A 17,040-nucleotide genomic window follows, 5' to 3' on the forward strand; every position below is an offset into this window, starting at 1 on the left:
ACATGCTCCTATATTCAATTTATGAATAGCAAATCAATATATATTCTTATATATATATTGATTCCTTCCTATATTTATTCGCACAGCTTCAGTTTTATTTATGTATGTTGCTTATTTCATAATATAGTTAGTTTCTTTTAAACTGAATATCGTTTACTGTATGGAGCAGTATACAGGTATTATCTTTAAAATCAAAACTCTACTTGTTTTTATAAATACCTACATTATTCCTATTTTCTGTTTGCAAAGTTTTGTCATGATGTCTAGATCTAATGAGAACAATGGGGTTAAGAAATGGCATATAAATGCCTGATTCTAATCCGAAAAACTTTTGTTAGTGAACTCTAAATTATATGTGTGTAAGAAACTTAAGCTGGACAAAGCCAGTATATGTCCATTCACCTTTTATTGAAATTACTAAGTCAGTTTATAATAATTAAAATTTTCTAATAATTTTAACTTGAATTAATTATGTTGAATTTACTAACCTAGTGCATGAATACAAAGTTGATTATACCAGTATCTTTAGCAATGTAAATAAATTATTTTAATATTGCTACTGTTTATGTTTTTTGTGGGACACTCGCACATTGTCATCTAACAAAATACAAAGTGCATATTCTCTTATGAACAATATACATACGTATATCTATATATGTGTATAAGTATGTATAGGTACATATATTAAAAATTAGAAAGAAAAATTTAATGATAATTTTTCCCTTGTTGAGAAATGTGCTCCAAGCGCAACACTTCAACATTTGTTCCATGACAAACTTTTATCAAATTAAAAAACGAAATGACAGGAGAAAGTAAAGGAAACGAAAACAATATGAAGCTTTCACATGGCTGTGGACCACCTGCTTACCAAACAATGTCGTACATTGTAGGGAAGTAAACAAAAGTTCACTCTTGTTTACAACTTGTTTCAAATTGAATTTTGCTGCAGTCCATCCGATTTTTTTTCTTCTCGTAACCCACATTACAGAGGGTTGGACTATAACTAAATCCAGTGTCCCTAAGAGGAAGCATAAAATTATAAAAAATTGAAACAGTCCGAACCAAACAAAGAGCATAAAAAGTTCTTCCACATAAAATTTTAATAATGTGGTGTTGTTACTTTCAGACCGCAATTCCACGTGCCCTTCCTTATGGAACTTTGAAAAAAGCGGCCAAAAATTTGTAATGCTAGCGGCGAAAACTAAAATTTGCATGAGAGTGAATAAAATAATTGCGAGAGAAGTGTTTAATGACCTTTGTGTTACTTAAACTGAAACAGAAAGTCCACAGCACAAATTACAGTAAAAGTAGTGGAAAGGACTTGAAATCATGTGGGCTATATAAAAACGACCTTGTACGGGCATCAAAAGTAGTAAGTACATAAAAAAAAAGTTAGTTAGTTATCATACACTAATTCTTCTATCGTGTATTATTAGGTTGGAGTATAAGATATTTTTCTACTCATTTGTGTTTGTAGTGCAATAACTCTTAAAAGGTTAATTGAATCTGGCAATTATATCCGTTGATTGATGTATGGCAGACTATTCGATTGTTGGTAAATATTTTGTTGAGATTGGTGTTTGGAAGAAAGTATAAGTTAAATTTTGAAAATAATTCGTTACATTTGATAATATTACAATAATAAGGGTATAGGCAAGCAAGATAAAAAAATATTTGATCGAATTGAATGATTAAAGTATTTACTGAATGTTACTAGGTAATATTTTTACATAAAACGGTTTATAGTTTAATGGATATATTGCAATTTCAAAATTATATATCCACAAATGCATTTGTATCACATAATTAAAAAATTCATTAGCAGTTTAACTTGATCAACAACATAATTCAATTAAATTCAATGGATTACGAAGCGTGGTGAGTGATCTAACAGCGCGATGCTATCTATAACACAGTTGATTTGGAATTCTTTGGGTGGCTTGACCAAACTTTCTCTTTCTCTGACTGTTTGCATTTTTGGGTACCAAAAACTGGAGTGAAATTTAATTAACTTAAATCCTGATAAAGTCGAGATTGAAGACAACGATAGTGATGTTAAGGGTTTGGTAGGATTAAATAAGTTTTTATTGGAATTTTTTGTGATTAATGCAACAGAGGTTGAAGTAAATTAAAGGAAAAATTGTCTTCATATATCTGCCAAGAATATTGGTGTGTGAGGGGTGAACGTAATAATGAAAGAATTCTATAAAATTCAAAGGACGAAATGAATATAGATATAGTGCTTAAATAAAACCATTTTATTTTTTAATATAATATAATTTTACAATTAAATATAAATGAAATTTTAAATTACTTTATAGATTATATGGTTTTTTTGAAAGATTTTGTCCTTAGTGTTTTAATCAATTTGACGCACACATCATTTGATTATTTTTTGTACCTTTATTTGTTACGTTCTTCTGTTGGCTATTAGTTTACTTTATGGAGAAAACCAGGTCTAATAGGTTCTCCTTATGTGCGATAATCTACTATATAAGCGTCAAGTAAAGTGTAGATCTATTTGCCATGTACTACGCCTTGATCAGTTTTTTTTTATAGCAGTTTGAAATAACCTCTGTTTTAGTGAATATCATTTGGGTATAGTTTTTTTACTTACATATCAGCATAGAACAAAATTCGATTATCGACTGATTACTGATTGGTTATTGATATAATAATATACCATTATTGATAATCATGGTCCCGTCAAACCCAATTGATTTGTTTATAGAACAAGAACAATATTGAACATCTTGTTAATTATATTAAATATAAATAATCAATATAAATAGAAATATTTTTCGAAAAATATTATATAGTATTACTCAATGCCAGCTTGAACGTAGTACTCGTATATGCGTGTTTTATGTTGATGTCTTTTTTTTGCGATTGCAGTATTAAAATAAAATTTAATATCATGACATAATTATTTCCCTGTTGATATAATTAAATATTTTTAAGATTCGAAATTTGTCAAGAAACAAAACATGAAACTATCTGTGAACCTATTTGTTTGAATATATTTCACTAATAGAAATTAGTAATAAATTACGTTGATGCCAAAGAAAGATTACATTTACTAAAATAATTTGTGATTCTTAAGGGAATAATGGAAACAATTTACTTCACGTAAAGTGATAAGATATAGTTTACCTTCTTTATTTATTAGTTAAAATTTGTTTTCAAATTTGAAGTTAGAAAATTGGAAGTTAGTCTCTTTTAAGTGGTTCAAAATGTTAGTACTTTTATATGTGCGATGTTTCATTTTTATTACAAATTTTATTTATGTGCATGGATTTGGCATGAATTTAATAGAAGTACCTGAAGAAGATAAATCGCAGGTTGTTTGCACAATAGCATTACTACAAAAATATTTCAATTCTGGCGAATACCAGCATGGTTTCGTTTTATCGATGAGTATATCGTCCACTTTTTTAAACATACAAGAGAACTTATTACGTGCATTGCATGCGAATTCCAGTTATCCGTGGAGTGTAGTGGTTAGGGATCCAAAAAAAAAGGGAATTAAAAATCCAACACAAACTGTTCTACATGAGAAACCGCAATGTTATTTTGTAATTTTAGAAAATTTAGAAGACGAAGATTTAGAAGATGTGTTTCAAGATTGGAAGGAAACAGTTAATTGGAATCCACTTGCACAGTTCGTTGTGTATTTAGCTTCGATAGAGGAAACGGATGAAGAAATGACGGAACTTATGATAGAAATTTTGCTGAGTTTTATGAATAAGAAAATTTATAACGTTAACGTTATAGGACAGAACGAAGAGAATGTACTTTACTATGGCAGAACTGCTTTTCCATATAACCCAGATAATAATTGTGGCAATCGTGTTATTGCAGTGGAGACTTTAGATATATGCGATTATCAGGATAAGGAAAGAGACGAGAATGAAAAAGATTATGAAGAAACTGAAAGTTCAAATGAATATTTGTCTAATGAAGGTGGTGAAAATGATGGTGGTGAAAATGAAGATGGAAATGACAACACTCTTGACAACAGAAATGAAACTGAAATGACGGTGGACTCAAATGAATTTGAAAATAACAGAAATTCAAGTAGTGAAAACAGTTTTGGATTCTCCAAATTAATTACAAATGAATCAAGTACATTGGAATTTCCTAGAATTATTGTGGAAGAAATAAGTAACTCGTCGTTTAGTAGCAAATTTCCAAATGATTTGAATGGTTGTCCACTCGTGGTAGCCTACAGACCATGGGAACCATACATCATGAGTGAAACAGAAAGTATAACGTATAAAGAAGAGATTGAGGAAAATTCGCATGAATCGGACTTTGAAGGTAGCAGTGAGAATACTTTTGATGATATGACATTTACAGGTATAGAGTATAAAATGGTACAGACCATTAGTGAACATTTACATTTGACAATTAATATGCAAGTGGAAAATAAGAACTTGTATCAATTGTTTCAACAATTAATCGATGGGTAAATCCGTTTGATGCTTTAATACAATATAAATTTAATGCTAGTTAATAAATTTTCTTATTTAGAGATATCGAATTAATTTTTGGAGGTATTGATGAAGATCCAAGTATTAGTCAATTTGTTTCGAGTACAATACCCTATTATCAGGATGATTTGACATGGTGTGTCGCAAAAGCAAAAAAAAGACACAACCTTTTTAACTTCTTGGCAAGTTTTAAAATGAGTTCCTGGCTTTTAACAATTGCTTTTATCTTAATCACTTCAATTGCGACATTGAAAATACAAAAATTGTTAAATATAAGAATTATACATTTTCAAGGATATTTTGCTACAACAATGCGTGTTTCTGGCATTATTCTAAGTCAATCAGTACAATTAAAACGATTACCTACAGCATTAAAATTGCTCTTTGGCTCAACATTCTTTATGGGTCTTATGTTTAGTAATGTTTATCAAAGCTTTCTTGTTAGCACTCTTACCACACCGAGAAGCTCATACCAAATTAGTCATTTGTTTGAGTTGTACGATCATAAAATGTCTATAAGAGGAAATGCCGAACATGTGCGACACCTGAACAAAGACGGAGAGGTATAATTTATAAGGGATATATAATTTGTATAAAAGTATTGACATTTTTTTTTCGTAGATATTCAAGTACATACGACAAAAGTTTGAGATGTGTCTCAATATAGAAGATTGTCTTAATGATGCTGTAAATGATATCAATTTGGCTGTAGCTGTTTCTCGTCAACACTACTTATATAATCCACGCATACCACGGGATAGATTGTATTGCTTTAATAGAGATGAAAATCTCTATGTATATCTGGTAACAATGTTAATGCCAAAAAAGTTTCATTTATTGCATAAAATTAATCCCGTCATACAACATATAATTGAATCAGGAATTATGCAAAAGTGGGAACGAGATTTAGTTACTGAGCGCAACAAAAAATATCACAACGACCCGAATGAAAAAACTTTCAGAGGTCTAAATTTATCTCAAGTGGGTGGAAGTTTTCTTTTTGCCGCTGTTTTACTGCTATTTGCTTTAGGAGTTTTTTTATTGGAAGTATGGGTTTATTGGATGGTCCGAAAGAGAAAAACTCGACTGATCATTGTCAAAAGATTGCATATAAAACTTAATTAAATAATTCCGTTCGCTTGTGCTTAGCAATTTATAACCTTCAATTAGATTCGGTAGATTGCATATGGATCTACTGCGTTTCCCTGACTAGTTCTCAGAATCAAGAAAAACAAATTTCGGAAGTGATATTATTTAAAATGAGGATCAGATTTGATGTGTTTATCTTTAAGCAAGTTATATACGAACTCCTTTTTACGGGAAAATTCGCACGAAAAAATATATATTTGCACTTACACTTTTAATACTTATCACTACTAATATTACCTATTACAAAAACATAAATGATTAATTGACATTGCCTATGTTTACCTATATTTATTAATGTATTAGGATTTCCGCTAAAGGAGCAGAATATCCAAAAGGAACCAAGATATTCTGTTTTTAGCAGAATTCTCGTTTAGGAGCAAGATATTCCGCTTTTAGCAATTTCTGTGTTTAGGAGCAAACAATTGCTTAAACAATGTTTAAGTCTAATTCTTTTAGCACAAACTTTAAATTAATACATGGATGTACTTTTTCGTTCATGCTTAATTGTAAAATTGAAAATATGAGCACAAATTAAAATTCTCGTTAATATTTCTTCTATCATTAAAATAGATATACTATATATAAACTTGTTTTATTTAAAATAATTTACACATAATAAAAAGATTTGAAATACAAAATATAGTAAGTGATTACCTAAAATTAAATCGACAGCAGTATTTTCAATTAACCAATCTCTAAAATATGCCACATCTGTATAAACGCATGGAAAGCCAGGAAAGCCACAACCTACACCAAATGATACAATACCTGCTAGTTCGCCACCACAGATAAGTGGGCCGCCAGAATCTCCAGAGCAAGCATCTTTTGCAAAAGATGATAAATGGTTGGCACATAACATATGTGTAGTTATCATGGGCATACGTTGTAAGCATTTTTCATACTCCCACACCATAACATCAACATATAGTACTTCATCTGTCAATGGTCCCATCTGTTTGTACGAGTATTAAATAATTTCATAGAATAATTTTTTGTACTACATCCTAAAACTAATATACTCACATAGAATAACTTTCCCCAGCCTATCGTTGTACACATTGTAGTTGAAGAAGGTCTTAATTTAGCTAATGGGATTCTAAGTACATTATTGGTGTCTTCATTTAAATTTCCAAGAAGTTTCAAGATACCAATATCATAATCGTATTTACTTGCATTGTATAGTGGATGTATAATAACTGTTTTTATATGCATGGTTTGGGTTGTATTTGATCGCTGAAACATAAATGGGTTTCCTGCAACAACAACAAAACGTTCAGAATCAAATACAGTTCCTTTTTTCCTGAAAGAAAAAACAAAATTTTTATTCGCTCTAAACTAAGTTAATTATATAAATTTTAATACTAGTAACATTTATTCAAATTCATTTGAAATATATCAAAAACAATATTCAAAATATCTGAAAATTGATATTATATAAAAAATTTATGTGTATTGCCTTACAAATCTACAAGGCAGTGAGCAGCCGTAACTATAACATCTGGTGACATGATAGACCCTCCACAAATATGATTGTCGCCGTATATAAGGAAAATTTTATTTCCTCTAATTGAAACTAGATGCTTAGAGAATGTATGTTTGTCAGGTCTGTAAGGTCCTTTTAAAAGTTGTGTCATATTTTCCAGAATAATACCATCTGCTCTAACAAGGTTTGAATTAAATATAAAATATATGATGATGTGAACACTGAATGAAACTGAAAATTTTGTAATGAGTAACATTATTGATGGAAAAAAAATTTAAAAATGAATTTAAGATATTTATTACTATAGTTTTTAATTACATAAAATATGTATATAAAATATAGTATACAAACAAAAAGTCTCCTTTATTATCAGACGCAATAATTACAGTTGAATAAATTTACTCAATGCATTTTTTTTAAACGGGTAGGGTCAACTATTGTTCTTTGTCGAATTCAAAAAAACGATGCAATTAGAAAACTTGTGAAACTTTTTGTTGCTATGGGTTATTGTACTCTGCTACCAAGTGGAGCAGCTAGAAAGGATATCATCCGTATTATACTGCTTGGAATATTTCAAGAAAGTTGATTTATCCTTTAATACCCAAAAATTATTACTAATTATTATTATTATTATTATTATTATTATTATGCAAGTGATCTAAAACTTGCAGACACTTTCATAAAAGCTGGTTTGTATTGGGTTGTCTTTCATCTAACAGTTGATCTTTTAAGTTTAATTAAGGTAATTGTTCTATAAGTGTGCGTTAAAATATCGCAGTTAAGGGGAAGATGAGAAAAACTCCGGGTCACCATCTCCCAGCAGTTTATCAAAGATCATAGTTTTTTAATAGACTCGGTAAAAAACATGAGCTTAATCAGGCTAAATTTTTAAGCTTAAGTAAAAGATCAAAATGATTTCTCAACTAACTATAGATATAAAGTTAGTTTTTAATTGTACCATAATGAACTAATCGGTTTAATTGGATTTATAGTTTTTGAGATTGTCGCTTCAAATAGTGTCGAATTTTATTGCAACACTGCTAACCGGTCGCGATCTCACAAAAACTGCAGACATACATTAACAGATACCTTCTCCAGATATAAAACATTTGGTGGCCGAGAGCCTTAAGTAATAAACGGTTATGGGATATTACACATCAGCAGCCGATTGAAAAGCAGATGATGAAGCGGAAATATGGTTGGCTGGGACATACCCTGTGTAAACCGGTTAGTGAAGTTGCACATTCAGAATTAAAACGGAATCCACAATGAAGAACGAATTGTAGACGGTCAAAAGTACATGGAGCAGGTCCATAAACAGAGTAACTAACAAATCATTTAACTAGCTTAGAGGATTAGCACGTAAATAAACTAAGTTCTTGAAGTGTGATTGTAATTTATAGAACATGTCATAATAATAATAACATGTATTTGATTTGAACAAAATATAAATGATAACTGTTCCAAATTTAGTTAAACTTCTGTTGTGGTTTAAGACTATAATCTTCTTAAATTGTTATAATTTATTTGTAATTAACATTATTTCTTAATATTCTACTTTAATTTGTTTAATATGTGCAATTTGATACTATGTCTATATAGTTGTGCCTAAGATAGTTCGGATTACTTGCTGAGACATACAGATTTTATTATGAATCCTTTGTTACGAATTTATTGCTGTGGTAGCGAAATTGGTATATGTAATAGGAGTTTCAAAATAATATCAAAATGTAATGGGTACGATTGCCATTCTAGTTTGATTTTTTGATTGTGTTTTTATGGTTTAAAATGCCTAACTTATCTTTGAATTTAGTAAATGAAAAATATTTTTGCGCAAATTATGATTTTAAAACCTATATAAGTTACATTTATGGGTTATTTCTTTGGATTTGGTGGTGGGAGACTTTTCTTTTCATTCCAAGTAGTACAAAACCGTCATTTCGTTACTACATACCCAGAGATAGAATTAAATAGGAGAAAGGATGAAAGAAAGACTTTTTAAAGGAAAGTTACACTGCTAATTAAGAACAATGTTCTTTTAAAATGTGTATTTGGAATGTTCTTCACGCTCGTTATTTCGTGGGCTTATATATCTGGTTGAATTTGGCAGTTTACGTATCGATTAAGCAATAACATCCATTTTTCTTTCTGTGACTTCTGCAATATAATATAATATGTTTAGAAAAACACTCATCACGATATCTCAGTTGAAGTTATTATTAACTTGTATTATTTGAGCGATATATAGTATAAATAGATAGATCCACTTAGGTACGAGTGATGGTTTTCACTCCGTTACAAACATTTTTAAAAAACGAAATATGTAATCTTTTTATTCACAATAATATAAAATACATAAAAAATTTTTTGAATATCAATTAAGCAACTGATACATTTTGATCATTTATTAACTTATTATTTCCATATGTCAATTACAAAAAATATTAATAACGAATTTTCTCATAAGAAAATGAAATTTTGTACCATAAAGTTGATTTTATGCTTAAATATTTTATATGTTTCATATTGCGAGTAATGCATAAATTCGTTAACAAAGTTGTACTTATGGACGACTGCAGGGGACTGACTGACTTCATTCAAGATACTTGTAACTACATCCGAATGTTTGTACTGTAAACCTTGGTGTACTTTAGTTTTTACATTCATTCCACTTGAAATGCTATCAAGTCAAGAAACTGTAACATCCCGTCAAGCACTTAAAAAGTGGTTATGTGTGAACGCGAAGCATATAAAAGAGTTCTCCGGTACACAGGATGTTACACTACAAAAACAATTGTATATGGAGTCATTTTTTAGTAGAGAATAAATAGCAAATAAAAAAGAATCTGCTAAATTGTAAGGATACATTAACATAGCATATTATTGTTAAATTCAAATACTAGTGGGTATAATATTTTCTTAAAACAAGTATCTTTATAGTCGGAAGTTTTATATTTATAAGCCTAATATTATGTTCGCAAAATAATAAATAGGCATTATTCTAACTACTTGCATTAGGGTTATGTTAATATTAATACTATTAGGGTTATGTTAATATTGATAAAATGTTGGTTTGTAAAGTTTATAGTATAAAATACTTAATACTTAATTGTTATTATATAATGAATATATGATGGGATTGGCTTAAATTCAATACTTAACTACAATTTTAAGGACTAGAAAATTCGTAGTAGTGTAGTAGTTTCATTGTGCTCACATAGATAATATGAGGTTCACATATTGGGGTATAAAGTTCACAAAGATTTTTAACAACAAATTTCTTACAAAATTTTTAAAACAACCAATTACTTATAATGAAATTTTAATAATTTTTTTTAGAGAAATTTATTTCTCAATTAGATTCGATTTTTACTTTTATATGCATTTTTAAATATTTGTTGAAATTAAATTGATAGCAAAGCATTTATTTTAAATAACAATGTATCTGTATTATCCATTTTTTTCTACTAAATTAATTAATTATAATACCTTAATTATTACCTTAATTCTACCAAATTAAATAATGTATAATACATATTGCTCAAAAGCCAGAACTAGGAAGCTACTAATGCTGAACAGAAGTGGTATCCGACTTGTAACATGGTTTCTCACTGGGCATTATGGAGTTGAAAAGCATCTATCGAACTTAGGTATTACAAGGGACGATAGCTGCAGACTTTGTTGCGAAGAAGAGGAAACAGTAATACACATTTTATGTCGCTGTGATAATCTCGCCAGACTCAGAGTTCGGTACTTATCCAGACTTATCTCGCTAGACTCAGAGTTCGCTACTTATCCACTGCCTATCCACTTATAAGGCAACATCCCACCAAAGGACATAATGGCGTTTTTAACTGCTACTCGTCTATGGAACTAAAGTGGGTATGTCACCATAATCCTCAAAGGATGCAGTGACGTGGTGACAAGTTCTCAACCCGTCTTAAAATCTAATCTAATCTAATGTATAATACACCTAAAACACTTAATTAGTGTTTTAGTTAATTATAGGAGTAATGTTAAATATCTTATTCATATATATAAATAACACAAATTAATATAATTCTTAAAAAGTTATTATTAAAATTTAATTACCCTTTGAGTATAGTATTCAGTAATTAACTGAAGTGATATATGTTTTTCTTTGATTTTAGAGCGTCATATTTAAAAGTCAAAATTCAAATATTAAATAAATTTACTTTCATGTTATGGTTTGATTCAATTTAAATTACCACATCAAAGCGTTAAAGTGTAATATCACTTCACAAATTTTATTATAATAAAATTTAAAATAGACGGAATTAGTATTATATAATATGTATTTATGTCTACATTTACATATATGTAAGTGAAAAAAAAATATAATTGGTTTTTAACCAAAAGTTATATTAAACTCTTTATTGTGATGTTAATTATTTTTGTTTCCTGTCTTGAGCAAATATTTTCATATACGTTTGTTGGTGATATGTACCTGTGTAAAACTTGAAAATATCAAATAATTTATGTTAATTTAATGTTCATATGATGTAAAATATGTTACCAGATGCTGTGATAATATTTTGGTGTATTGAGAAAGTTTTACTCGAGTTTTTGTCGTTTTGTAATTAACAACATCTCTACAGGGAAGACTTAATACTTAAAGTGTACCGTTTTTACTTAAAGAAACATCATTATTGTATTTTTACAATTTTAACACAACATTTTTTATTAAAGAAATTATTTTTATATACATATATTTCATCTATTTAAATGATAAAATTACAATAATACATTTTTAATTTGCATAAATTTTTATGCGCTTCAACCAGTATTTTAATTTTTTTTTGCATTCCCAGTATTATATTTCAGCATTTGGTACTATATATTGTGAAAATATGACGAAACTGGTATATTAACGTGAGAGAAAGCACAGTTTCCTTGCAACAAACTTAAAAGAGAAGAGCTAGATATAAAAAGATACTAGTACACTCTTTATAGTTTAAAGTAATTTATTTTAAATTAAAAAACAAAAAGAAAACAAATGCACATAATAAAAAGTACGCTATAAAATATATTAAAAAATGTAAATAACTGCTACAATAATAATTATTTTTGAAATTATTTTATTCTATAAGGATGCAGATATGTATATTTATTTAAACAAATACAGGGTTAGGCGATTGAAGTGTTACTGTTACCTATTTAAACGGTTTAAAATTGAGTTGCATGCTTCTCGAATGTGATCTTCCGGTATTTTAACCCATTTCTAAACAATGACTTTCTTCAGCCCATCCATATTGGCATATTTTGAAGTCCTCACCTCTTCACCTCCTCTCCAAACGGACCCAGATGGCATACTACATTGTATTTGCAGCTGGCGAATTCGAACGTCATTATGTGGACAAAATGAAGTGTGGAACATGATTTTCTAATCAATCTTAGTTCACGCGAGCTTTATGAGATGGTGCGAAGTCTTGTTGGAAGGTCTATGGTCTACGACCAAAATTTTTGAGTGCCTACGGCTCTAAAAAAAAATTTCTAAAACATGTTCTCGATAATAAATCGCTTTGACTTTGAGGCTCGATGAAAACGATTGGAGAGCATCCAACGCCGGTCACACCTGCCCATACCATTACTTGAGATGGAAAAGGAAAATTACTTTGCGTGGCCATTCGTAGTCTTAAAATTTTCGGCAGTGATTTCAGTAAAGTAAACATGATCATTTTAAGAATTTATGAACTGCTTAATGGGAATATTTCTTAGCAGAGAATACAATGTTTGAAACTCCTTTACGCTTTCGAGTGTAACTTTTTGTTGCTTTGGTGTAAGATCTTGCGCTTTTTGGAACTTGTAAGGCTTTGCCTTGAGCTCAATTTGGAATATGTATCGGATGCTTCGCTGGAATATTTTCAGTTCTTTGGCGATTTATTTACCACTATAATGTGGATTTTGTTTAAGTCGAATTTGTAAGGATTTTGGAACTTGTAAGGATTTTGGAACTTGTAAGGCTTTACCTTGAGCTCAATTTGGAATATGTGTCGGATGCTTCGCTGGAATATTTTCAGTTCTTTGGCGATTTGATTACCACTATGACGTGAATTTTGTTTAAGTCGAGTTTTCACTTTCTGAAACATTTCAGGTGATGTTCTTGTTTTTTTCGTCCACCACCATAGTATTTGGCGACGCTACCTTTACTATTATAACGATTTATAGTACTATACACAAACATTTCATTCACTTTTAGTTGTTTAAGCTCACGAACAATAGTTGGTTGTAATTTTTCAGCCAAATATAACGCAATCGCACTATTACATTTGTATTTAATTTTTGCCTTTTAAGATAGCAATAGGAAATCAAATTAAGTGAAACTTATTATTACTGTTATTATTAAACATTTGAGCACGTATCTACTATATGTAAGTAGATTTTCTAGTTTCCAGGCTCTTCTTAGGGTATTACATTTAAACATCTACGCCATCTATACGATATTGCATTACTTTATTTGCAGTTAAAATCTTATTTCTATATTCATCCGCATTAAAACTGCAATAAAAGATTATTGTTTACTTTGTTCTTAAATTTTGAAATCATTCAATTTAATTCTGAAAAGTTACTCAGAATTGCATTATATATATAATGCGAGTATCACAAAATATTGAATATAATAATGATGTAAAAAAGAAGGTGTAAGGAATAAACTTTTCAACTCGAATTATTAAATAGATTTTACATTTCATTATTTCTCAAGTTTGAACTCAAGTGATTTGTGCATTGCCTCGTGATAAATGTTGACTCAAAATGGAAGCAGAAAAGGCCTTCATAACTTTCTATTCTCAACATTTCATTCATAATTTAAATATTTGAATTCAAAATTTATGCAAAAATGACAATTGAGCACACTGAACGTCAACTACAATTTAAATAATTAAGATAGTTATTTAAAGTAGTTTATTATGAAATAAAATACGATTTATATAAAAGTCAAATAATTTTTCAATTGGAATTGGTCTTTAAAAACTACTTCAACCGACTTAACTTAAATTTTTAACCGTCGATTTTTCATCATTCACGTTTGCTGTCTCGTTATCCATCTTATTTTGTTTTGTATGGAAAAAAAAACTTACGAACTCGTGAACGAATAAATAAAACTTTTGTGTAATTTCAGAATGGAATATTGATTTGTATTCATGTCAGTCAAACTACGGCAAAGGTTAAAATGTTAAAAGATTAAATTTCGTTAAATGAAATAAAGAACAAACAATTTAACAAAATCAACTTCAGTTGGAGCAGCTTAAATGTGCAAAACATTTCAAATCCGTTGCTGAAATAAATTTGAATTTACCTTAGATTCTTACACTTGTGAGGAGTGAAGAGAGGATGAGAGGAGTACGCATATTAAGTTGATTAGAATCTCTCGTTTGAGTTGATTACATCAAAATTTATTCAATCAATTTAATTTTATACTCCTATTTAGATACGTTCGACTTAGACTGTGCCTTAACATTACATCACATTAAGTTTCACTGATTAAATATTTAAATGAAGTTTCAAAGTTAGGAGTTAGTTGAGTTTTAAATACTCAAAACAATTGTTTGCTTTCATAAATTTTAATTAATGAATAAATGGAATATATTATTTATGAAGTAATTAATATTAAAATGCATTGTCTAAGAGTAGTAGTAGTTTTTTGAATGTTTGCAGTGCCTTAAATGCTAGAATGAGAATTTCAAATCCTTTTGTGCTTAAAAATATGAGTGAAACCGAAAGTAATTAGCTAGATAAGCGATATGTCAAAACAGATAACAATAAATTCTTATACTGAAATAATTAAAAATCATTGTAAATTACTCTTCAAACAATTATTTTATTTTAAAAATTTTTTTTGGCGGGCCTTATTTTGGCCTTATAATTTTATTTTTATTAAAAACAAAACACTTTGGTTATAATCACTTATAAACTTTATTTAAATTTATTAACAAGTTCAATATTTCGATAATCGTCGGTGGTTTACTCCAGAAATAAAAACATCTTCATTTTCAGCTTTTTCTCAATCTAAGGAATGTTTAAAAACCCATTCCTAAGATGCGTGGAAGTTGCTAGTTATTTAAAATTTTAATTTTTTTGTTGTAACTATTGATACTATGTAGCCTCTTTGCAGAGGTGTTTGAAAAGTAGTAAACTAGAACAACAAAAATTCTTTTTTATATTATTTTAATTAATTGAATTTTTGGCTGACGATACAGCTGTTTCGAGTATTGCCAAATACTCATCATCAGTGGTTTTAGAAATAATTCTTATATTTAATTATTCGTAAATAATTTTTTGAGACTGCAAATTTCAGAAATCGAACTCATGTTCTGTTAAAAATAAAAACAAAAAGTTGCCTAAACTCTTAAGTATATACTTACGAACATTCATTCTTAATATAACTTTAATAGATTTTATATGAAATTTCAAACAGAACTAACGCGTTTTATATTTTTGTTTCTAAAAATATCACCGTGTGAGTTTTATTTTGTTTTCAAAAATAAAAGTTGTTTTTGATTTTTATTTTTAAAGCAAAAATAATAGTTATTTGTACATTTTAAAATAAAAAAACAGTAGGTAGGAGTTATTTGTGCGTGAAAAAATAAAAGGCACATAATAATAATTATTTCTGAAAAATATAATATAAAGCAAATATAATTATTATTTTTGGAATTTTATTTTAAAATGCGAATGATAGAAGTTATAAGTTGATTTTTTTTCTGATAACTGTTACGGTCTCTGATGTTATATATCAATAGCAATGTAAACTATTGATAAGCAATGTAAACGAAAACTATAAAAATTCTAATCCGTCTTACTTTTAATTTTACCATACCATATGTATTCTTAAATTCTGTCTAAACAAAATATATGTTTTACTTTCCATAGGCGTTTTCTTTTTCACTTTAAATACTTAAACGTATTTAAGTTCTCCATTTTTGGAGTATATAATAGGTAAATAAATTATAAATAATTTTAGCTAGTTACAAAGTTAAAGAGGTCTCCAGTTACAAATTACGACATTTCAAAACAAAGTTAAGCCATAAATACTTCTATTTCTTTTTCTTTTTAGTTTTCTGTTAGAATATATTTCTTTTCATTTACTCTGATATAGAATGCATTTTTAACTAAAATGTATAAATAATAGAAATTCAAAGAAACCTTTTATTTTAAAATTTCTTATTTTTTAAAATTACATTCTATCGTTTTATAGGTCAAACATTTTACTTCATAGTAAAAATTCATAAACGTCTTGTAAAAAGCGCAAAATTCTTGAAAGCAATTTCGTTAAATTAGTTTTATAAATTTTTTTCGCTTTCTCACGTTTAAGGAACTTATCAAATATGTAGGTTTAATTACAGCTTATATATGTATGTATCTATAAGAATTCTATTCTATCTATCTATTCCATAAGTTAAGATTTAGAAATGTAGGAATGTTGAAACTTTTGAAATCCTGATAAATTTTTAGATCATCATCTCCCTACTTCTACTTCTATATTAGAGTAACTTTGTAGTAAAAGAATGACATAAAATCAAATAAACATAAGGAATTTTAAAAAATAGATCAATGGCCTTTTAGACTGAAATGATTGTTGGATTGTTGCATGACAAATAGTATTTGTTAGAGCAGCAATACCCAGTATTTCTTTATACGTGTTTAGGATCAACACAAAAAATATCAAAAAACATTTGGAATTGTATTTTCTTGTTTAATATAATATAACGAATTTGCGGTATTACTATAAGAAACTAGTTTAATTTGGAAGATATGGTAATTAACTGGGAGGATAGCGTTAAATATTTTGGCATCACGTTGGACAAACGATTCAAATGGCTTAAACATGTTTAATTGAAAAGAATTAGCTGTGCCAAAATTCTTCATCACCTCCAACCGCTATTCAGAAATGAA

General features: G+C 28.6%; 2 protein-coding genes across 2 annotated transcripts; one reads left to right on the forward strand and one right to left on the reverse strand.

Moving 5' to 3' along the window:
• The first annotated feature begins 3,233 nt into the window (after positions 1 to 3,233).
• Positions 3,234 to 5,618, forward strand: LOC119674560. Its single transcript, XM_038085704.1, has 3 exons — positions 3,234 to 4,468; positions 4,534 to 5,056; positions 5,115 to 5,618. Exons 1-3 carry the CDS (start codon positions 3,234 to 3,236, stop codon positions 5,616 to 5,618), a joined length of 2,262 nt encoding a protein of 753 aa, XP_037941632.1.
• A 493-nt stretch (positions 5,619 to 6,111) lies between these two features.
• Positions 6,112 to 7,383, reverse strand: LOC119674561 (trypsin-2-like). Its single transcript, XM_038085705.1, has 4 exons — positions 7,104 to 7,383; positions 6,666 to 6,942; positions 6,277 to 6,594; positions 6,112 to 6,141 (listed from the first exon to the last, which is right to left on the reverse strand). The coding sequence occupies exons 1-4, from the start codon at positions 7,379 to 7,381 to the stop codon at positions 6,112 to 6,114; spliced, it is 903 nt and encodes a 300-aa protein (XP_037941633.1). The 5' UTR covers positions 7,382 to 7,383.
• Between the last annotated feature and the right edge of the window lie 9,657 nt (positions 7,384 to 17,040).

This window comes from Teleopsis dalmanni, chromosome 2, assembly GCF_002237135.1.
Source record: "Teleopsis dalmanni isolate 2A chromosome 2, ASM223713v2, whole genome shotgun sequence".
Lineage (NCBI taxonomy): Eukaryota > Metazoa > Arthropoda > Insecta > Diptera > Diopsidae > Teleopsis > Teleopsis dalmanni.